Source organism: Mastacembelus armatus, chromosome 7 (assembly GCF_900324485.2).
Source record: "Mastacembelus armatus chromosome 7, fMasArm1.2, whole genome shotgun sequence".
Lineage (NCBI taxonomy): Eukaryota > Metazoa > Chordata > Actinopteri > Synbranchiformes > Mastacembelidae > Mastacembelus > Mastacembelus armatus.
Genome location: NC_046639.1, coordinates 9042182 through 9067287, shown reverse-complemented (window position 1 = coordinate 9067287; position 25106 = coordinate 9042182). Strand labels below are relative to the sequence as shown.

At 40.1% G+C, this 25106-nt stretch overlaps 1 protein-coding gene across 1 annotated transcript; it reads right to left on the bottom strand.

The window, feature by feature from the left end:
* Positions 1–1857: 1857 nt before the first annotated feature.
* cd34 (CD34 molecule) lies at positions 1858–16640 on the bottom strand. The gene is made up of 8 exons (XM_026331824.2): positions 16402–16640; positions 7550–7627; positions 7087–7289; positions 6860–6937; positions 4931–5042; positions 4785–4837; positions 4346–4495; positions 1858–3626 (listed from the first exon to the last, which is right to left on the bottom strand). Exons 1-8 carry the CDS (start codon positions 16481–16483, stop codon positions 3435–3437), a joined length of 948 nt encoding a protein of 315 aa, XP_026187609.1. The 5' UTR covers positions 16484–16640; the 3' UTR covers positions 1858–3434.
* Between the last annotated feature and the right edge of the window lie 8466 nt (positions 16641–25106).

Here is a 25106-nt window from a genome sequence, read left to right as displayed (position 1 = left end):
ACAGTCAATCTGACTGATAAACATCAAATATGATGTTCTAGGCAGGAAAGGAGTTGATAGACATTCATTATTGTAGTTTCTCATATTACAGGAAACTCAAGGAGAGACATGATCTATTGCACAGTTATGAGACTTTTGCAGAAAAAGATTCATATTGTCTATTTATTAATGTAGCAAAATTCCACTTTCTACTGTTGTAACCTAAAATCTTAAATGATTTATCAAGCAGACTCAAAGGCTTGATGAACACCTCCTGGCATGCATGTAACCTTTCCATGAACCAGAAAATGTGTCAGCTTTTAATTTTCATCACAGGCTGACACAGCTTCTGACCTTAGGGTCTCACTTGGTCTCTTGTCTGCTCTTCTTCACCTCCCCTCCTTCCTTTCCACCCATTATTTTCTTTCCATCAATGAGTTTAGAATGGGCATGTACTGGCATGGAGAGGGAAAACATGATGTATTTGGCACTGTAGCTGCACGCTGATGGGGGAGCCTCGCCACAATAAAAACAACCAGCTGATTGTTCATAATCCCAGATTCCACAGCACATACACTTCTCTTGGCTGGATGGAAGACGAGGGAGGTGGAGATAGTAAGGGCTGGATGGGGTGAAGAATGCATGGGGAGCAAGCTGGAGCTAGGGGAATTATGTGGCATTGAAGAAAGCTGTGAAAAGATTTGGAGTGATATAATTCTGGGGTATGTCAATGGGTCAGAAATGTAAAGCTCACACAATTGCAAATTTATGTTTTTATGTATTTACTTCCAATAGTTTCTGGCCATTCAGTCAACACCCTGTTTTTTTAATTCCATGTTTTGTCTCTGACGTTCTTAAACACAAACCTCAACAGTTCTAATGGAAAATATTCAAAGCCATGTCATAATAATCCAGAGATACCAGTGTAAAGATGTTGCTGTTATTTATTTGTTTCAGTGCTCTGGGCATAAATTACATTCCATCTATCTCCATCCAGTCACAGATATCTTAAAACCTGGGAAAATAAAATGATCTGCATGGCTAGATACTATATTAGGTGTAAGTAAGAAAATGTGGATTTGCTGTGTGTGCATGTAATTTGAGGGAACCTACCTAACCAAGTGTGATTGAAGGGAAAACCCACATCAGGAAATATGGAACAAAAACTTAAAAGAGAACTGAACTTGATATTCTCACATTCATGGAGTTTGTTGGTTTTTTTTTATATAAACAAGTGATCATAGATGAATATTCATGACGTTTAAGGTCAAACAGTTTGTATATATCAGGCATGTATGTGTGTAAATTTGCATCATTAAGCAGTATTTAACCCAGTATATATTTGTTTATGGTATTTGTTTTATGTGCTGCTTTTGCTGTTGCACAGCACTGCTGAATGGCCTTGAGGAAAGATTTGCCTTGTATGGATAGGAACAGGACAGGGTAGGAATTTAAACACAGCTTGAGCTTGGGATAAAAGAAATGTGAGGACGGATGGAAAATAAACTCATCACACTGTTGCAAACAATCAAGGCCACAGAAACTGAATTAAAGATGTGTTTATGATCATGATGGTGGAGAGTGAGACACTAAACTGACATGCTTCTTGGGAACATGTCCTGTGCCATTTAGAAAAGACAGCCACACCCAAACTGTGAAAGTCAAAACAGTGTGAAGTGATGTCATTACTACTTCTCATGCAAACCAGCTGTTTGACCTTGTGGGATTTCAGTTTCAAGTGCCGAGACACAGATGTATGTACGTGTGCACACGTGCCTCTGTAGTAACATTTTTTTTGTGGTTAACAACCCCATTAGTCTTTCCACTCATGCTTAAGATAAATATTTCTCTTAATAAAATGAGACTGAAAACATGACATTTCATAAAAAGTTATTTATTTTTTGCTTTATATGGTTTCACATTAAATCCAATTAAAACTACACAGTGCTAGTAAAATGAAACACACACACCATTGGAATGTGAGCAATGAAAGGACACAAAATGAACTGAAGTCAATGCAACATATCCTATGTTTTCTTTGTTCCAGTTTACCTGGAAACATTATTGTTTCCTTATGAATTTAATCGTAAGCATATTTTAGAGGATGAAATCAAATTACAGATTTTAGCCACTATGTACTTCTTTCGAATAATCACATCCCATGAATGTCTTTCTGCATCTTAACAAACGATGCCACAAAGTACAGTACATATTTTAACACAACAAAAGCTATGAAATGTAATTTGGCATGTAACACGAACATACTGTAGCAAATGTGGCTACACAGAATAAAAACAAGACAAAAACGTCACCACACTTCAGTATATACACTGCTTAATATAATACTGATAGTAGAAATAGCATAAACAATATACTGAAGAGAAATTAGCACAGAGAAATGAATGCACAGATTTGACAGTTAGAGGCGTCTGAGGCCCTTGTGAGTTTGTTGGCCCCTTGATTTTCATCAGTAACTATGAAGCCACTGTAAAAGACAGCTATTAACTTTGTGACTGCTTTGAGGTGACAGAGTGCAGAGTTCAACAAAATGCTGTGATTTAAAACCTCAGTACTCATTCCTCCTCATCATGGGGACCTACTTCAACTTGTGGAGCTATCACTTTGGCACTTTACAGTTTTCATGGCTAATGTCACATACAAGTTTAAACTCATTGCTCACTCACGCACACAATCACAACCTATTACTTCAGTTAACATACTATGGATATATACAGTCCATGCACAGTACAGATGTAAGTATACATTTACACACACATACAGATCTTGAAAGCAGAGCACATACACACAAACACACAGGCACACACACACATTCACAAACCTACACAATCAATATCTTAATGACATAAACAAGTTCAGAGCCCAATGGATTTTCTTTCTGAGAAGTTTGTAAACTGATTTCAAAGCAGAGTGATTTATTTTCTAGGTGTCATGGCTTTACAATAAAAGGATTCCATTTATGCTCTTATGTCGTTTTTTATTTATGGACTGTTTGCTTGGAGGTTTAAAGTTGATGACAAGCAGAAACCCTGCTGGGTGCTGACAGCACATGGCTGTGACTTCAGAGGCTGCGGTCATCATGGGAACCAGTGTCGATTAACGTGAAAATATACTCTCTACCCACCCAGAACTCTCTCTATCTCTTCTGTCTGGCTCCCATCAACAACCCAGGGACTGAGCCCATGTCATCATCAACATCATTCACCATAATGGCCATCATCATCAGACCAGTTTTCCTGATGTTTGTTTAGGCACATAACCAAAGGAGGACCCTGAAAAGAGTATTGTTGATTTAAGTCATTGTTCTAGTCCCTGATGTCCACTTTGCTGTGTGATTGGGCAGCAGTGGATAGAGAGATGAGTTTTGCATAGGCATGTGTGTGGATGGGTGTGTTTGTGGGGGTTAGTTCCTGGAATGTGATTATTTGTAGATGATTTCACAGCTCGGTGTCTGCTGTCTTGGCAGTGGAGTGGCCGTTGGTTGGAGGAGGAGGCTGGGTCTTGGCCGCCTCAGGGGACTCTCCATTTATGCTGGGTTTCTCCTGGGTCTCAGCAGGAGGGTTGAGGGGGGCCACAGATACCAGAGTATTCCCTTGGTTTTCCTGGTTTACTGGAGAGGCCTCCTCTGCCTACAAGAACAGAACAAATGAACAACCGGTCATGGAACGGGTAGACAGAAATTTTCAATAACACCTGGGTATCAGGAAGCACGTTGCTTGTAAGTGAATTCAGAGGGAATTAGCTGTGAACTCAAATGTGCCTATTTCAGTGCATTTTTTAAAATTCCATCAATGTCTACATTTGACATTTGATTTGAAGACAGCATGCATTATTCAATTTATCATAAAGAACTGTCTCACTATGCCTATTTGATATATGTATATGTACACACACACACCCACAGTAATATAATCAGATGCTGTTCATGCACATAAAAACACATACTGTATGCACATAGATGCACCCACTAACCCCACAGGCTTCCACTGTGATAGTTATAAACACACACTCTCTAATGTGGTCTCAATCATGTGATACTGCGAATAGTACAGAGACACAGCTGTATCTAGCTAGTAGATGAAACACTGGGCTGCGCAGATGAATAAGGCAGCAAAGGGCAGGACATGGGTCTTTGGATAAGGCACACTCTCTTTCTGTGCATAGTATTTCTGAAAGCTGGCCAGCAACGTTCCCCATTTAAAAGAAAGAAAACATGAACCTGAGAATAACTATGCATAGTGTTACTTAAGCTATAATGAGGGGAGTGATTGCAGTCCACAGTATCAGCAGTGATAAAGTTCAATACATTGTACATTCAAGTAAGTAAGTAAGTAAGAAATGTGCTTACCAGCCTCACTCCCTTGGTGTTAGCCTTGCGTTGGCATTTGAAGTAACCTATAATGATTGAAAGGGCAGCAAGGAGACCACTGACAAGTATTCCAACAAATACTGAGGAATTTGATGATGATGATGGACTCTCAGCCTTTTGCACACCCAGCTGCAAAAAAATAAATTAAAAAAAAAAATGGAAGAGATTAAATTGTGGTCTAAATGTCTGTGAATTTATAGTATTTGAAACTATTTAAAATGATCATTCATAGTCATCCCATTGAAGTACGCTGTCATTTTAGGTTCAGTGAATTATTTTGTTTTGACTTAGAAAATGGAGAAATATACACAAATCCAGGCTAAAAGAAGTTCACTTCATTTCCAGGTGTTGCACTGATAGCCTTCATTTAACCTTTACACCACTGCATACGAGTGGGTAGTATCTGGTACTCTCTTACCTTGTCTTTTAATTTCCCACTCATGAGTGTATCAGCCAAAGTATTCAATTTAACTGTGGGGACAAAAAAATAGCACTACTTATAACTTTAAGTCTATATTTATTTATATAAGTATATATATATTGATGGATGCCACCAATACTCACCATCCTCACTGGCAATCAGCACATCCGTTCCATTTTGGAAGATGTTTAAATTACAGGTTTTTGCCTTGCACCAGTCCTCAGGATTTTCTTCAATAATGCGTTTAGTGTCCTCCTATAAAAAAACAATTTGTTTGTAACAAATTATGCCCTCCCATGTATATTCCACTATTGAATGTCACTAACTTTGTGCTCCCTCTCTCTCTGTTCTCTCTCTCTGTACCTTCTGCAGGTGTCCCTGGTCCTGGATGTGCTGATGGGCAGTTACTGTCCCCACCAACCTGCAGTGTCTATTTGTTGCTTATTGTTGCTGTCCTTTTCTCTCTCTATCCACTCACCCCAACCGGTCGAGGCAGATGGCCGCTCAAACTGAGCTCGGTTCTGCTTGGGGTTTTTTCTTCCATTAAAGGGAGTTTTTCCTCTCCACTGTCACCAAGTGCTTGCTCATAAGGGATTTGTTGTTTTTTTTTTGTTTTTTGTAAAGTGCCTTGAGACGATTTGTATTGTGATTTGATGCTATACAAGGTGTCAGAGATAAATGTGCAATATATACTAATTTACAAGTGCTGACCACACCTCCTTTTTCCCACCTTAACCCAGAACTATGATATCACCTCATTACACAGCTTTAGGCTTTGTGACTTGTGAACTCTTCTCAATTTCTGCAACGTGATCCCAGACAGCTCTCAATGTTCCCAGAAGGCCACTATGAGCAAACCTTAAGTCCTTGAGTTAGTTGGGAGTGGGCCCACAGCTGGACCCTGCTGAAACACCTAAATATTTGAGGACACAGAGAAACTCAGGAAGGCTGAGTTTGAACAGCAAAGTAACTTCCGTGGAACCACTTTTCTCCTCCATCTGTGCATGTCACTTTTAACGCATTGCATATTACTTTTAGAAATCATATATTCTCAGCTTTGCTTGACCTTAGGTGACACTTGCATTTAAAGATTTTTTAGATTCATAAAGATTCAACAATACAAAGGAGAACAGGGTGAGTTTTTTTGTTATGCTATATTGGATACTACTTTTTATAGTGACCGGTGACTTGAGAATTTTGCACATGTATGAAAAAACTTTATATTCCATTGGCAAGAGCAATATTTCCTGTTAAATTTATTCCACTGGTACAGGAAGTGAAGATTTTTAATGCCATTCATGCACTCTTTGTCTGCATTTTGAACTAATCATTACTGGCTCTGTGGATATCACGATAATGACCTAAATAGAGGCTAACTAATGCATGTCGACTGGGATCTGGCCTGTTACTCAAGCTCTATGTACCTTAAGTGCCAAACTGTACACATCGAAACACTTGGTTCCATTAGAACATTAAGGATTTGTCCAAGTATGGCATTTACAAGTGTCTGGAGATTTTAGTAGGAAGATACAGATGTTTCTTTCATTCTTGTTGTGACAAAACCTCTTTGTGTATTAAGAGCCACACCCTTGCAGTTTCCTCTAAGGATCCCAGAGGAAGAGCAGAAACATTAACCCTCCTCTTTATTTGTCTCCTGCCAGTAACACGGTGTCATGATTTACAATGTCTAGGGACTGTCTGAGAAAAGATCCACCTGAGCGATATTTTCAACTGTAGCTCCTTAAAACACATTCATCTTCTTTTGCTAAGACAAGTAAAACACCACCTGAGGTGTAGGGGTCCAGATAGAGGTCTTGGTAAAAGAAAGTGCCGTTAGAAGGTACTGTAAGTAGGCTCAGCCCTCTTCTCTTATTTTATTCTGGACATAAATTTGCATGTCACAATCTCAACTGTTGGTAATTTGATACTGACAGTGGTTGACAGGTCACGAAGAAGGGCTGCTGATACTGTACAGGATAAATGGCATAAAGATGATTGCAGGATGTAGCTTTAATGGCAGTGGATTGAAATCTATCTTTCTTTACATTCATATTATAAAAGAGGGTACTCACACAGTCATTTGTTTTTACTGTAGCCTTGACAGCATTACTTTCTTTGATTTCCTTCTTTTCAACACATCTCACTTCAATCTGTGGAGACAGTAAGCCAGAACACTTTGACATATGGCTATGCTAAACTACACTGTTTACTGAAAAAAATGCATATATATTTAGGCTGATGTTTAAAAGGCAAAATACAGTTGGGTGCCATCTGAAGTTGGTGAAGTTTAGGTACTCACCACTGGTTTTTTATCATCACCTGGGACTGCCTCCACCTCACTGCCTCTGACAGCAGGGGCAATAGTGATCCCTGAAGTGGCTGATGCGCCTCCATTACCAAAAATTATGGTTACAAGGGTAAAATCTGGCGTGATTTTTCCAGAAGTAGCAGGGTCTCCACCACTAGCAACAGTGGGAGTGACGCCAGATGAATCTGGAACATCTGAAAAGAGTTTAAGCATAATGCTATTATACACAGGTACATATAACATGTACATATGCTCTTTTTTTATTCAGGTAATTTAGGTCTTTGTCAATGTGTTTGTTATTTGTCCTATCACTATGGAATTATAGCCTCTCTTAGAAGTAGATAAACATGTACAGTATTGCGAATTTATTTAAAACGGTCAGAACTTAGGAATAACTTCACTATAATTGCCAGGACCATATTGCAAATCACATATCTTTTTTCCAAGCTCCTACCAGCACTGGCATCAGCAGTTGGATTGGCTGCATCTGCTGCATTTCCAACTGTTGCTGTGTCTTCACACATCACCTCATCTGCAAGGAACAGAAGCACATGAGATGCAGAGTCTGTCAAGTCAGTAACTTAAACCCTTTGACTTTCATATGATGAATCATTGCTCTTTGATGCCTGCAGAAATTAAAGCTTTTAGTCCACATGTTATACTTCTTAGTGTTTGGGGATTTTTTAGCCTTGTATGTAAAGATGCATGGTACATGTACCTCAGCATAAGTCAAGGTACACGCTCACTGTGATGTGGTCAGGGAAGAGGTTGGCTTGAACAGCTTGGCTTGATGAGCCACAACTCATGCCTAACCCAGAGATGCCAACAAATTTGGCATGTGTTCTCGGAAACTCTAACAAATTAGCAGTCACATATGGTCTAATTCTCACGGTCTGCAGCCTATGAAAATATACAGCTCACTAAAAAGGACATGGCCTCCTGACTACACATCCATAACATTGACTATTGCTAAGACAGGAAGGTTAAAAAAAAGTAGGAAAACATTTCTCAAGTACATGTGAGGGTTTTATGGGAGATAAATGGATAGATGGCTTACTCTTCTGAGGTCTAAGGTTAATATTTGAATATTCTAAAGTCTAAGGTGAATATTCAATATACTAAATCATATGTACAAATAACTGAAACTGCAGTCTCTTTCAACTGAGCCCATCCCCCTTTCTTTTACTGCCACAGCCATAATGGGTATAGTAGTATTTGTGTTTGTTCAGGCCCTGTCAGGGTCAAGGACAGAATTACATTTTCCATTAGAAATAAGACATTAACAAGGATGACATCACTGTGGTCAAATTAAGCCTGCACAGTTTTTAAACACTGCCCATCTGCATGGAAAGAAACCAGCGCGGTGGGTAAACAGTTTAACGTCTAACCAAAACTATGCTGCAATCAAAGGGAAAATACTTTGGTGCACCCCTGACATCATTTAATTAATCACTATATATCATTATAAATATGTGGTGGATCCCAAAAATGTTTCTAGCTCCTTATAGGGATGTTAGCACCCTAGACAAAATGCCGTTCTACATATTTGTTCTAGCAAGAGGCCACTGTGATGCAGCACCATAAACCAGGCTCTGGGGTTTTTCATATTGGCAGTGGCATCCACTGTCTGAACACTGACCAAAGCTGCATTTTGACTGGTGTAACTAGGCATACATCCTAATGTTTAACTATTAGAGCTTTCCACTAATAGCCTTCAGTTTGAGCTGCTATGTTTAATAGTGCAATAATGTGGGGGTAAAATGTCTAACCTCCACACCACTTGAGTTAAAACTACTATCTCACTTCATGCCTCATAGGTATACATTTTCTTACAATAAATATTAGATTTGGATAACATTTGCAAAGCACTTCATTATCTGGAATAAGTATGATTATTTATGTTTTAAAGCTTTTACCTCCTTATCAAGCACTGAGATAAAAGCCACTTTGTATATATATATATAACCCAGCTAAGCACATACATGCACATAGATATGGATGCGCATGGACACATACATACACAACCAATCAAATTAGTGTCACATGCTTAAAGTCTGTTCAGAGATGCAGACACCTCAGATAGCTCTCACATTGTCTCCAACCAGGCCTCTCAACACAAAACCTTAGGAGATCCAGTCTTAAGACAAACAATGTATAACATACCTAACACTTCAGATCCATAAACACAACCTCAATCTCTCCCCAGAGAGCATACAGCCGAGGCTCCATGGAGAATAAGTAGCTGCTGGATTCAAGTAAAACTTGCTCCGTACCACTCTTTTTACAGGGCTACATCAAGTAGGTTTCCTCACCTGGCTGTCCTGCATAAAGATTTCATCCTGGGTGTTCCAGTCTTTGATCTGGTGTGTGGTGTGTAGACATGCCAGATGCTAACTAACTAAATCACAGGTTAAAGAGGGGATATGACATAGGTCCAGGATGATGAGTGTCAATTCAAGTACTCAATGTCTCTTTTTTTTTTTGCCTGGGGTTGAACAAATTGACTGGAGCTATAAGGCAGAAAAAAGGCAGACAATGTATTTGTCTTGCAAATGAAAAATGCAAAATTTGCCTGTTTATATAATTAGCACACACAGCACCTGGCAGGACCACAACACATGGTGCAGTGGCAAATACTTCATTGCTGGCCCAACAGTAGACTACTTCATAAACAAAACCACAGTCAGCTGCAAACATATTGTACTGTATGTCAGGGTCATGAATGAAGCACATCTAATTCCTTGGTAGATTGCCAAGAATTTCACAACTCACTGAAGTGGATTTCATATGGAGAAATGGATTAAGAAAGAAATTTCTGACATGACATCCCTGTATTGCACATCATCACGACCTATTTGAATTCCAGAATAATACATTACACTGAGTATAAATCCTGTCATGTGTGGGTTCCTGGGTTTTTTTCCTTTGTGACAGGTGATGAACCATTTATTTCCAAGGTGTTCAGACTATAGTGGACTCAGGAAGAGATGACATGGCAGAGGGGGAGGACTGTGTCTTATCATCACTTTACGCATTGAAGTTGTTATAAAAATCAGATCATATGTTTTTACATTTGCTTTTCCCCCTTCTATTAGACCCTTCTTATCTCTGGGGAAAAAATCTGTCATCTCTCCTTTAATGACAATCACAAACCCGCATACCCACATAAGTTCATGAGCATGTACTGATACCCATACAGCCAGACAATGCAGGGAAAACAATGTTCTCAGGACATAGTACAAACATCAATATTATGATATTGATGATACTGATATATTATTATGGTAAGACAATATATGCACACACACGCGCACACACACACACACACACACACACACAACACTACTGTCTCTCTACTGTACTCAGTATTTCTTGTCTGATTAGAATTGTGTTTAGTGATGTTGCCACATGTCAGCAATAACTGTGTTCAGTATAATTGTACATATGAGGACTAAAAAACCTGATAAAACTTAGCATGCCCATTAACAGGTTCGAGCACCTCTTTTTGACCTGTGGACCCTGCAGTGGTCTTGTTTAAGATCAGTGAGCTCACCTTCAGCTACAACAGCGGAATCAGCAGGTTGCATGACTGAATATGTTAATTGGACACAATGCTCTGTCCCCCTTTATATTTTGTGTGCATGTGTGTATGTGGACTTAAGACTTGAGGGTATGTATGTATTTTGAATAGTGCTATCTGGTCCCAGCCCCTTAACGTGTCCTATGCCTTGCTAATCTGGCATGGCCTTTCCCAGTCATTCCCTGAAATTTAGCTGCCATTGTGGTTATCTTTTACGCTTCCTGCTATTCTGGCACTTGGGTTTAGGGTACAGAATAGTGAGGAAATTGCAGGAATAACAAATACTGTCACACCTGATTAAATGGGTGCAGTCAGAGTATGAGCAGCGAACTGTAGTCTTACTTATGGTATTTGAGGATGAATCCTGCTTCCTCTCTTGGGAGACTGGGGTGGAGGCCTGAAGAGTGATGCAGCTGCAGTAAGTCTCCTTAGGGAGCTCCTTCCCTACCTGCATATGTACTGTAATGTTCGAGACCTGCGTGATCTGTGACATCATGCTTAGGGGCGGAGGAGCTTCAGCTCTAAATCTTGGGACTTGATCTCGATCGACTGAGACAACACTTTGGCTGTCATAACGTACCCCACCCAACTCTCTTTACATGTCCGTGTCCTCCGGTTACAGATGTTCCAGAAGACCCCAAAGTCCCCCCTCACTCATTCCTTTCTCCTTCCTACTAGAGCAAACATCACTTCAGCTTAGTCTTAGTCAGAAATTTTTCAGCCTCACAGATGCTTAAAGCAATTCTGCAACTAAGAAATGGACAAATGAAATTTACATTGAAACTATTGATGTTCTTTAAAAATGTATATTTATTTTTAGATGGTAAAATGTTAAAAAAGGTGAGAAATGTCTGTTAGACATTCAAGATTCCATCATATGAAGTCAAAGCAAAAAGTACTTTGAAATAAAAAAAGCACAGAAAAACAGTTAAGCTGTAAGAGCTGTAAGCACTATCCATCCAAATTTTGTGTATTCTTATAAATATTACATTATCCAGCTGTTGGGATTGTAGTATAAAAACGCTACCTGCAGCTGCAACTGGAACAAAATAAATCTTGTGAATGCACCACTCATGTCAATCCTGCGAACTATTTTTGTGTCTGCACAGGCGTGTGGCAAAAGTTGATTGTCTCCACCCTGCCCACACCCCTTGTGTTTTTAAACTGCACACGAGTTGAGAAATTAAATTAGCAACAGGTTGGAATGTTAACCACACACATCCTATGACAGGATGTGGCTGTCACGGTGCATATCATGCAGTGACCTCTTCCTACTTCTTGGGGCTACAGATAACACACATTAATGCACCAATACAGACACATACTCCCAGAGAGGGATCCACACAATTGCTATCATGGACATACAGTAAATATAAGCCGATGTATTACATTTACTTAAAACTGGTCTGCATCTTGTTTGTTTATTTCATTCTGTGTTCCAGAGGTGAAAATCCAAAACAGAGAAAAGAAATCAAATTGAAGAAAGAGGAAAATGAAGAGTAACGTTATGACTGACAGCAGTTACTGACCATTGCTCTTATTTCACCTAAACCTTATTCACTCATTAACATTGTTTTCAGCAAGGTGGTGTAACCAAAAACATTCCGTTCATTTAGCACATTAGAATATGCTAAGCACTTTCCTCTATGTGTCAGAACCAGCACTGGGATGCAACAGCAGGTGTTCATAGATTCCAGCAGTTGGTTTTGCATAAGAATGCATCAGGAGAGGCTGTACAAAGATATCAAAACTTATAGCTCTCAAAAATCTGACTCTGACATCACTGAGCCCCAGGAGCCAAAGTGAGAAAGGAGTATTGTGAAAGACTAGCTACAATTTGATAGTTTCAGCTTATGAAACAAAAATCTGCACAGAATCACATGCATTGTTTATATGGTGCATGCAAGCACACACAGTACAAATTAATGTGGTGTCCAAAGTGAGGACCTTCAAGCAAAAGAGCACAGTCTTGTGTTTTCAATTAGGAACCATAAAGCATAGCTTAACTACATGCCTTTTACTGAACATTAATTACTAGGAGCAATTATTCTGGCAGTCAAAAATCCTCAGCCAAGGCCCATTAAGTGCTTTTATTCCCAAGGGTAAATGGCATAAGCCTCCATATAGACAGCCCTGCCTTGTTATCCAACATATGAATACACTATGCACCAACTGGGGTTTGGCATGACATCACTCTAACCTTGGACTGGTCAGTGTGAGGAGGATCACTGAGTGTGTTGCTGGAGATTTAGTTCTGAGCCAGCATGGAAAAGCAGGCAAGTGGGTATGATGCAAGAAGTTGATGGTGCTTCCAAGTGATTGTTTTGGAATTCACACTCTAACCTTAGGGTTGCTCATTAGCTGAGCATAGGAGTGTTTTCGATCTGACCAGTGATATCTGAAGGTTCTTGGCCTCTGCGTTGCAGATGCAGCCAAATTTTCTGGGCTCAAAATGAAGGCGAAACAGGAAGAGATGACTCTCTCCTTTTCTTCCCTTTTACGTGGGTAAAGCCCAACAGCTGTAAAATTGCAGCAGGGTGCCAGAGGGAACAAGAAGCTATAAGCTCAGCAGAACAGCAGTAATTGTAAGAGGAAGATTCAAATGCTAGTACAGCATCTGCTTTGCATTAAGGTTGTTTCACTAGGTAAATAATGTTGCTAGACAATGTATTGCTCCAAGTCAACTCCTTTTCCTGGATGATCATTTATTTAATGCCAACAGTGTTTTTGGCTTTTTATTGTCAATGCTTTCTTTAGACTAGAGTGGAATTTAAATGAAGATATTTCAGAAGTAGAAAACATTTTAAAATGCCCTCCTCTTGCCCTTCTATTGATTGTGTTAATGAGTGTTAGCAGATGAGTAACAAAACAGCCACCAGTGACCACCAATTTTTGTGAAAGTATTTTAATGACTTCATCTGTAGACTGACGTGGCAGTTTGACAAAACACAGGCTCCAGGTTTAATTAATTCTGGGCCCAAGTGGACACACACACCCTAGACTGACATAAGACCACTATCTGCCAAAGCTTACATAAAAGACCCACGCCCTCCAGCAGATGACGTGAATCAAACTTCACCATCACAACTTGGGACTAAAGGAATGGTGGTCAACAGCCACGGGCCACAAGAAGAGTGGCAATATTCTGCCTGTGTTTACATTGGCAGGGCGAATCAGCTGCCTGAGAAACAGTGTTTTGTACATTTGTATGCAAGGAGACATGTGTGAAGCTGTGTTTAATCTAGGAATTTTTTCACATTTCCTTTGACAGAATTCATGAGTTTGTGAATTTTTATGTGTCACTGTCCGTTGTGTTCCAGCAGCTTTTAAAATTTATTCCATTTTCCTCTACATGCATCATTGAAGGACATGTTATACAAAAGTATTTCTGGCGTTTATTGATGGATCTACGCATGTGCACACCAAATTTTGGAATGTCCCAACCTCGAGCGAGTATCTGAGTTTAATGTGGAATATTGTAGCAGCAACTGTCAGAGCTGATACTGCGCTGCCTGAGGGCCTGGCTTCGCAACAGAAATAGTCATTGACAAGCTGAAATGAGCGAGACAATGTGTTTTTCCCTTTCTCCAAAGCAGATGTAAAGCTTGGGTTTTCCCCTGAAATCTTCAGAGAGAGAGAGTGAGACAGCATACTACAAGAAGCACTGAATGACATCATCCAACATTGCAATCCATGCCCATTTCAGCACTACATATTTGCATGATTGCATAACTACTGAATGACGTGCCATGGGAAGTGGGTACATAAACTAAATCTGTGTTTGCTGGAGAGTTGGGGTGAAAAACACAAACACATTCACTAATCAAGCAGATCAAAAGCTGTCTCTCCTGCATCCTGCCTTTCATCCACTCATCCTCTTCTTGTTTGCCCGATTCTACAAATGTGAAACTAAGCTGCAAATATTATTACCTAAGCTGTAAATATGCACAACCAGAATTAGTCTTTTCAGTGACTTTGGCTGCCATCTATAATATTCCAGTACATCCAATAAAATGCCTGTTATTGGATGAGCAGTAGGTCCAAGACCTCAGTGAAATGAGCTTGCTGGTTTCCAAGCCTTCCAGGCATCAGAGATAACAAACTAAAGAAAGTGTTTAATGGTCACAGTTTTCCCTTTAAATAACACATACTTAAATTCAGTATTGCCTCAGAAGAGCAGACTTGCCTCAGATATTCCACCTCCCTCATTTACCCTTGTGGAGTTAATGATATCTCTGTGACTGAATCTGCTATGACATTGATTAAACATGCTGATCCACAACAGGTCCACATGGAGAAGCTATGATCTGTGCAGTAGTATGGAGTGCAACTAAAAATGTCAACATCTTTGAAATAAAATTTGACATCATCAGGGCCAGACCTCTGACCCATACAATGTTGCAGTCACATAGTCCAATATTGGACAGGTGGTGTAAAATATATTAAGTGAGGTATTTTCCATTATCTTTCAGAGCCCAGTGTGACCATGCCCCTGCAGATTCACACTATAATGCCGGTTGGACATAAGTGTTAACAGTTTAGCAGAACTGTGTGATCACAGGTCTGCTGTTGGCAGTGGTAAAGATTTGAGGATGGGTCAGCAGCCACCCTTGTGATATTCTTAAAGTAGAAATCTAGAAGCTGTATGCTAAAGCCTAAGACAGAGGCTAGATTGCGTTGTATATCATAAATAGAAATTACTTTATATAGATAATAAACATGTAATAATAGCAGAGCCTGTTTTTAAACACTGGAAAATATAAACAGTTGATAATTAGTTTTATCTTAACTGCAGTCCTGTATGTTGTCCAGAGTAATGAGATTTCCATTTAATGAACTAGTTCCATGTAAATCTAATTACCATCTGTTAAACTGCTGATGGATACAGTATGTGGTGCAACTTTCTATTGTGCAAATCTACAGACATGTTCTGCCATCTCGTGATCTTTTTTCCTTAGTTGTTTTCCTCGCTCTGGACTGTTCCTCCTAGTCTTCCCAAAATCACTCCAAACATGTGTTCATAGATGGGGCCTAACAGCACCCTTGGCTTAAAGAGAACTACTTCTGCTTTATAACCAACAAGGCAGCAACACCCTCCAAGTCATACATCACCCTGCAATTAGCATCAGCCCTCAGACTGATCTAGAGTGGCCTGCCCAGTGAGTCCGCACACATCCACATTATCACCAGCACAGAAACAGATGCCTGCTCTGCAGAACTGCAGGAAACATAGCAGAGGGAACTGTTTTTGCTCGCTTGAATCCACGTGTTACGTAGTCTTTTGGTTTTATGTAGCACACATGCAGCTCACACACAATGTACATTAAACATCATTCAAACCCCACTGGCATAAACTTGAGACCCATGCAACAATGAGGAGTGTGTTTTCAAACGCATGGGCTCCACCCAGATGTACTACAGGATGGAAAGCTACTTTTAACTGCAACTTTCAATTCCTGAGTAGACCCATGAATCCCTGCATCTGTATGTAACCTCATGGTAGAACACACCAGAGTAATTACTGCTCTGTGAGCTATTACTGATGTACACAAACTGAATCACATTGCGCACTATAATGTAGATTGACAACTATACTTTTTTGAGACAAAAACAAAAGAACAGTAAAGTTCAGTTCTATGTAAGACTGGATAGATCAGGTTTTAAGGAGTGAGGGAACAGCACAGATTGCAAAAAAAAACAAACAAAAAAAAATCGAGAGTACTCACTGCTGAGCAATAGCACACAGAGAATCAGAACTCCAGACAATCTTCTCCACTGCCCATTCATTCTCAATATAGATGCAGCCATCCTCTCTGGTCAGCCTCAGCACAGCCGGTGGGACTGTGTGGGAGTGAAAGTAAAGCGTGTGGGAAGAAAAGGTGAGAGTGTGAGGGCACGAGCTGGGAGTTTGCTGTGAGGTCTGAGTGAGTGGGACAGACAAGCAGGGCAAAGCCTGGCTTGTGATCTGTTGCTCTTTATATGGTACTACTCCTTCAGCCTGTCTGTGCTCTTTCCCCACCCCTTTTCTAACAGCCGTCTGTTAGCCCACTTCCCCCAAAGCAAAACTCCCGCTTTCTGCCTAACCCCATGTGCACACACATGAATAGCAGACACCAAAATTAGATATTGAGATGGCACAGAGTGAATCTTTGTATCACATTGAGCTTTATGTGTGTTCTGGTTTGCTTTCTTGATAAATAAAAAAAAACAAAACAATTACAACATTGAAAAAGTGTCCCTTTTCATAGTTGGTTGCACAGTTTTTGGGCTGGTGGCATAATGGTTTCTGCAGTGTGGGAGCTGTGGGTGCACTTCAGGACAGTTTCATGTGAGTTTCATTCTAGTAAAGAAGGTACAAAATAAGCTGCTTGCAGTGGTGTGTGAAAAACTCTTAGGACATGTGGAAATGTGGTAAAGAAGCGGAGTTGCTGAGAAGCTCTCCCAACCCTCTCTGTTGAAGATGCACTTGGTAAACAGCAGGCACTTCTGCCTCCTACATGTTGTGTACTTAACTGAAAGGCCTGCAAAAGCACATGGCATCACTCACAACACTTGGCCACAGTTTTTGTGTGTCCCTGGACAGATGACTAACAGCTTATAGTGAGTCATCGATTGAAAAGCACACGTACACATACACACTTTCAAATGCTGAAACACACAGAGACACTGACATCATAGACAAAACACACATGCTATTTCATAATCACACCACATCAGCAAAAAGTAACAAACTGCTGCACTGATGTGTAGTGTAGGAGTGTCCTGCTGGGTGTTCACCATTTACTTTCACACAGAGATGTGCTGTTGCAGTGATCAAGGCAGGCTACATCTGGAAGCACTGCTGAGTTTTTGAGGACTGTTTGGAGACTTGCTTGTCAGTCAATAGAACCATATGAGGCTGAATCAATCCAAGATCAGGTTGGTGCCTGGAAACAGGAACTTCTGCTGGTCACCTTCTATAAGGTGTACATAGTTTGTGGGGCACCTGAATTCTCATTCACAATTAATAAAGCTAAATGTATGACTGAAGGTTCTTAAAGTGTAAAATGTTAAAAATGGTAAGAATAAACATCAAATATAGGATAAATATAAAATTTGAAGTTCGATTTGGTTGTTTTTAAACGCTTCTGTTGAAAAACAATTTAAAAGCAATAGTTCATTTTCTGTAAATTTTTACTTTTGTCAGACTGACCATTAACCTCATGATGCCTGGTTGTCATTGGCTTGTGCTTCCAATTTTTGGGCTGTTCTCAGTCTTTTGTAGGTTTGTCAAGGACAGTAAATGCATAACCATTCATAACAGTCAGTTATGGTTTCTCATGTCCACACCATTGTCCAGAAGATAGTGGCTCTGCGTTATTGTGCTTCTGCTAATGACTTCAGCTGCTGCTGTGCACTTCTTTTAAATGTGGTTTCAGTGCTACAAACTGATAAAATGCAGGTTTTATGTCCATTTTGATGTTTTTTTTAACAGTTTTGAAACCGCCACCTTTATCAGATACCAGGCACCACCACCAACAGCAGTTAGCCTGGGGTGGTTAGCTAGTAGCAAGCTAACACTTTGTGTCTCTAACATGGCTTTTGTAAGTAAATACTCACTGCCTTGGCAATCCAGCTGCAGATGGGCCATAGAGTTTGAATGTGACAAAATTACTTAAAATGCCCACTTTACTAATATTACAGTTTGTTCTATTTAAGATTTATTGTGTAATAATTAGAAAAGATTTTTTTCTATTGAAAAATAGTATTGATAAATATGTTGTCATTAGTGTGTAATTACCAGAAAATACTAATTGTTGCATTTTTTAAAAAAATCTTAGAATGAACCTTTTAAATTTACATAGGGAGTGGGTCTCCTTTCTTGGAGGGAGCCATGTTGCACAGCCTTATTTCTACAATAGCCCAGAACAGATAAACCCCAACCGGTCAAGGCAGATGGCCGCCCAAACTGAGCCCGGTTCTGCTGGAGGTTTTTTCTTCCGTTAAAGGGAGTTTTTCCTCTCCACTGTCGCCAAGTGCTTGCTCTCATAAGGGAATTGTTGGGTTTTTTGTTTTAGTTTTTGTAAAGTGCCTTGAGATGATTTGTATTGTGATTTGGCGCTATACAAATAAAATTGAATTGAATTGAATTGAATAAAACAAACAATTGTTCTAGACAAAGAATCACATTTTGTTTTAAAGGTGATGCCCAGTGTACACACCCTTGAGCCCGGAAAAGGAAGGGGTGATGGGGTCTCAGAAGGTGCAATATTTCAATCTCAACACTAGATGCTGCTAAATCTTTCACATTTTATACAATGCATTTTCAATAAATTAGTTAAATGTTTCTGGCACATTGTATTCCAATTTATTTGGCTAGTAATTTTGTTTCATCACATCATCAGACAGCCATTTTTAAGAGTGTGCCACAATTGGCATCAAATTTTAAGCTGCCCAAACACAAATAAAAGAATAAAATATGAAATAATGACGAGATGATGAGCTAAGATAAGATAAGATGAGCTAAGATTTCTCCCAAAAGGGAAATTCAGGTAGTTTTGTAGTTATATGGTGAGTCAGAGAGTAGTCAGTTGTCATCTGCCATTAGCTAAGGTGTTGCAGAGCCTGATGGCAATGGGGGTGAAGGATCTCCTGTATCGTTCCTTCCTGCAGAGCAGTGAGGTGAGTTAACAACCATTATGTTTTCACCTCTCATAACTTCTCTCCTGGCAAGATCTGCTTTATTTGTGGACTGTTGTTTACTTTGTATTTTTCCTGATTCCTTATTACTTATTTTCGCTGAAATGCACAAAGAATCTCTGTGCAGTAGGAAGGCATTGCCAGATTGTCACAAGGATGAGCACAAGGCAGCAGAAAATCTCACCCTCAGGGCCTCAGAGACCAGTTTGGTACTTTTCTTTCTCAGACCTGTTTGGGCTTTTTTTTCCCTTTTTCATCACCTTTCTTTCCTTTTTCCTTCTTCCATTTTGCTAAATTGCATGAATTAGAGAACACTGTAAAAGATCTATTTTCCATAATAATTCTGGAGCTGGACATTTTTTGTCTCTGTCCAGGGTGTTACCCATTTTCCTAATTCTGCAGCCTTCTTCTGCACTTTGGTATATCATATTGCAAAATGCAAATTTTTCCTATAGACAATAGCAAAGCCTGAAAATGTAAGAGATTTTTGTGAATCTTACTCTTATTAATTTATAGTTGATGTAAATTTGTTTACAACCAAATAAAACTTTTATAAATGTTAATACTTTTTGTTGTAAAATGACTATTAAGATAATCTGGGACAGTATATGATGTAATCAGTGCAACAGTAATTAAATCAGCTTGTAAGATACAAATATCAAGAAAGATTCCTGGAAGCTGCCATCCTTTTCATTAGTGGGGCTGGAGTATGGATCTGGAATGTTCAGTGCAGTGACTCCACTGTAGATATTTCCCAGCTCTGATGATGTAAGTAGCACAAATCTTCACTGTGTGTGATGATACTGCCAGTGCTTTTCCATTTAGTAAGGGCTCCTCTCCTTCCTCATCATCCTGTTTACATACTCATCTGTTGTCACTCTCTCATGTGAATTCCTCTCTTGTTTCCTGCCATTCTCTTTGTGCATGGTGTTTCTTAACAACCATGCATCCACCATGCTCTGCATGTCCAGAAGCATGTCATTGGCAGGCTGACCCAGTGTTGACCTCAGAACCTAGGAAAGACACACAGGGAAACGTATTTGTATTTGTCCTTAACCCTGTGGCTTGTGCTATATCAGTTACATAAAACTGTGAGAAATGGGATACAGCTGGCCAAGTTTGGTGGTGGGGCAGCACAACAATCCAGTTTCTCACTGAGGGAGCTGTGTGGAAAGAGAAACGGGAAAGTGTAATGGCGGCAGCAATATAGCATAGCACAACAACCAGACCTACAGCTGATAAATGTGTAGAGCGCACTCTCCAGGGTCTACGGTAGCGCAAATAAAGATGTAGCATGTTACGAGGAAATCTAATGGTTCTGAGATCAGTTAGAAAATTCCAGGCTGGGCAGTACTTGCGGCTATCAGGACGTCATAACGTTAACACAGAGTTATCTTAACACTGGTGACAAATTGTATTGAGGAAAACAGACTGCCATAGGAGACAAAGCAAACAGGAAATATAACAGAGGCTTCAACCTCTTTTGTTATTACATCATGTTCTGGGAATTCAAAAGAATGTTTCTGTATAAACACAATTTTCACACAAAATACTGTTGGATACATGCTGCATGCAACAAAAACCTTGTATAGTCTTGTTTAGAGCTGAAGAATTTTTCCATTTATTATTTGCAGTGATATGCAGGGCCCTACTCGCTTTATTGATTGAGAGGTCTGCATTATTGTACTTTCCAAAACACAAAGCCCAATGCCAAAATCTTCCCATTCCTTCTCCTCCCACCTTTAATTCTCCTTCATTTCTCTCTGCTGCCTTGATCCCATACAGATGTTCTTCTTTAGTATTCCCCACTTGTGGGAGTCTACTCCTATTGTTCACAAAATCAGTCCCATGGTCCCAGCTGGCCCAGCCCAATACACAAAGCACTCATGGCTTGTGTGCATGAGCAGACAGTGATGTATACTCAGTCTTAGAGAAATTTGATTAGATACACAACACAAGGAACGTTAGTCAACATAGCAACAAATACAACATGATTGGAAAATCCTACCACAGAGAGCACATTAGAAACATCCACACATGTACACACTTTCCCTAGCTGACTCACCTCAGCTTCCTTTTAAGTCTTTGTCCCCTACTTCTTAATGTCCTTTCCCTTGTGTGTGTGTGTGTGTGTTTTTAAAGGACGGACTCTGCTTGCCTGTAACAAGCCCTAATTGGTTCTGATTGGGTGGCTTGGTAGACATTTTGAAACGATTTATGCTCAAGGTTGAAGGGGTTGTGATGGGTGGGAGTGCTCTGAGTTTCACATATTGTCTGTCATAACCCCAAGAGCTTTAAATCCCCAATTCAAATTTTCCTGTGAGTGTATCTAATATGAGTTTATTCATACTAATGCTAAAGGTGCATAAGGGAGATTTTGCAGAAAATGTGACCAAACAATTCTGTGATTCAAAAGGCATTTCAAGATGACATACTTTGATTTACAAACCCAGTTGCAGTAATATTGCGCAATTGTGTATTAATCAGAAATATCTGTGTTATATAACTATTCAGATTGCTATTTGCAACAATAAAAAAAGAGGACAAAGGGGGAGAAGAAGACATACCAGCTAATCATTTTTACCAATCATCATCTTTTATGTTTTGATGACACATTAATCACATGTCAAGGCAAACATTTTGAGCTAGTGTGGTTAACTTTAGGACTGTCCTTTCATTCTTCACAAACGCTTCTGTTTGCATGACACTAGATGAGAGTACCCCACCGTGGCACTGGCATCCTGTGAATACATAATAAACTGTGTGTTCTGGCAGCACATGACCAGATAAGGTTTGGGGGATTAATTCATTAGAGTGCCAGCTGCCCAGATGGCTCTTGTATTACATGTATCTGTTTGATTCATCAGTCAAACTGTTGGCAGTAATGGTGGTCTTTCAGTGTAAAACTTGGTAATTGTAGGCAGTTGTACCATTTTGGTATAGATGGATATTATGTCCCCATTATACTTTGTTGAAACAAATTTTTTATTGTTTGATTTTTATTATAGATATTATAGATATATTATTAGATATAATATTTAGATATTATATTTTTTTACATTTTGAAGGCTCTGACAACTAAAAAATATATCTTATTGACTTCCTTGTTGAATTGCTCATTGTAGTTACATTAAATTATATTCATAATTAAATTCATTCATAATTAACAGTTGTCTAAGCAGTTGCAGGTTCCTGTTTTTAAGTGGTTTTAGACTTTTGTTGAGTGGTGTGCTTCAACAGGGAATATTTGACCACAAAGTTATTAGTAACCATAAGATGGCACTATGAGACCAGGGTTTTAGGAACAACTGTGGCCCATCAGAGAGGGAAAATAAAATTCTTAATGGCTCAACTCTGCACTCTTGTGGCAGCAGGGAAAACCACATATCCCCTTTAGTGTTAGCTCACCTTAATCCATGCCATAAAAAAGCATATGGAATTGACTAATGCCATACCATTAATCTGTCAACATGCCATAAATTGAGGTAAAGATGAGAGCCTGAGGACAATATAAAAGCATGAGATATGCATGCCAAAAAGAAAAAATAAAGAAACATAGTTCTATGAGGGACCTTGAAGAAAACCAAAGTAAAGCAAAGGTTAAAGAATGGTGGCAAATAAAGAACTCTCAGACAACATGCATCTGATCAGATCAGACAGCCTCCAGACTTTATGATGCAAACTCTTTCATTCAATAACCCCTATAAAATGCTTGGAGTGTTTTTTGGGGTATGGAGATGAGTGGACGAGGTGGTGTGTGTAGATGTTTGCATGCGTGTGTGTGTGTTTGTGTGTGTGTGTGTGCTTTAAGGCAGGGAGCTATACACCTCACCCAAGTCGTTCTCTGAAGTGTTGCTCTGGGCTCATCGGGAGATGCTCAGGTCCTCCACATCAAATATTCATTTTACAGAAACTCCTAAGCCTTAAATAATTCTCAAAGAAGTGTGCCGAAAGCGAGGCCTTGCTATCCCAGGCACGTTTCTCTCTGGACAATAGATTCAAGGGAGCATGGAGAGGGAGACAGACCAAAGAGGGGGCAGAGAGAGAGAGGGAGTGAGAGAGAGAGAGAGACAGTGAGTGGAAATTGGATCTATTGTATGGGTCCATAACAGATGGCTTGCTTTAAGAGGTATCAACTGGATATTCAGGCCATGTTCAATGACACCAGATTGTGGTTAAAGATGAAGAGTAGTGTAAAAAATTTAAACTTGTTGTTTTACAAAGACAAAGATCATGGAAGTCAGTCCTGATTAATCACCCACTGGACATTTTAACAAGCATGAAGGGTATTATCTATTGATTTACTGTGATATAGATCTTAATTTCAAGGTTTTTGAAAACATTCTTTCACTCTCTCTGAACAGACCAGTCTCAGCGACCTGTCAGTCTGTGTGATAACAACCATCACCTGATCTCATCTGAGCTGACCATACTCTCATCCAGCCCTTTATTCCAACCACAATTGCACTATACCGGATGGATGATCTCACACTGATTACCCCTCCGTATCTGACACCCCAACTGAACGAATCTGTCCCCTCTGGTGAGCGTGTGGCAGGTGGTGTGTCGACTTGGCCCTACGCCCCAGTCCTGGGCCCTGGTGCACTGATAAGAGCTCAGCGTGGAAAATCAGACAGCGGCTCTCTGGCCTTTTAGAAGCGAACAGGGGAAAATGAGCCATGAAGGAAATCGGAGGTGATTATCTTTATTATCAGCCAGGGGAGTAACCGTGGAAACTGCGACCTGTGGGGGGGGGGGGGGGTGCACAAGCTGTTCCAGCAGCCTGCCGATTGGCCCGTACAAGCTCCAGTGGTAATTAACATCTGCACATGCAAACGACTGCTCCAGCTAGGGAAATTTGGCAGGCGTTTCTCACCTGCACCCTGTGCCTGAAAGCAGCAGGGTAGTTGAATTTGTGTCACAGTGTGCATATGTAAGTGTCTGTGGGGGTAACAGGGTGCACAAACACACACACACACACACACACGCACACCCTCACACACACACACACACACACACACACACACATAATCACATTAAGTGTGTTCTGTGACTTCATATTCACAACACAACCCTCTCTGTGGGTGTACTTGTGTATTTAATGTCATTGTGCATTTGCATAGCTGTAAAATACTGACGCCTGCACTTTTTGGAAGCACAGTTGGTATGGGTGAACTGGGGGTCGAACGGACACCACCCACCCACCTCTTTGTTTTTGCTGTGCATGCTAAAAAAGATGAGGCCACACAACAGGAGGCTGTCAGCGGCCCCTCTGCGAGAGCCTCATTAGCATCTCAAGGAGCAGGGACAAGTCACGTCAGAGAAGACACTGATGGTCAGCTTCATCTGCTGTACTCAGAAAAGTGGGAGAAAGTGTCAGCAAATGTCAGTGGGAAACTTTTGATAGGCTCATGCATTAGTACAGCAGTTCGTTAATAGCTGAACCATTTCCCTTTTCATATGTACAGTACATGAATGTTTGTATATTCCCCAGGTCTCATCCAATGTACTGTTTTCAAATATCATACTATTTACTCTGTGTAACGTGTGAGATTGTGTGAGTGTGTGAGTATAACACATGCTGCTGAATGAGTCTCTGACCTGTGAATTATGCAGATCACCCACAGACATGCTGTAATAAGAGAGAGGCTAGCAGGCGACAGGTGAGATGAGCTGCAGAACACACTGAGACTGACAGCTCTAACAGCAGGAAGCCAGACTATAAATAGAGAATGTGGTGAGAGCTTATGAC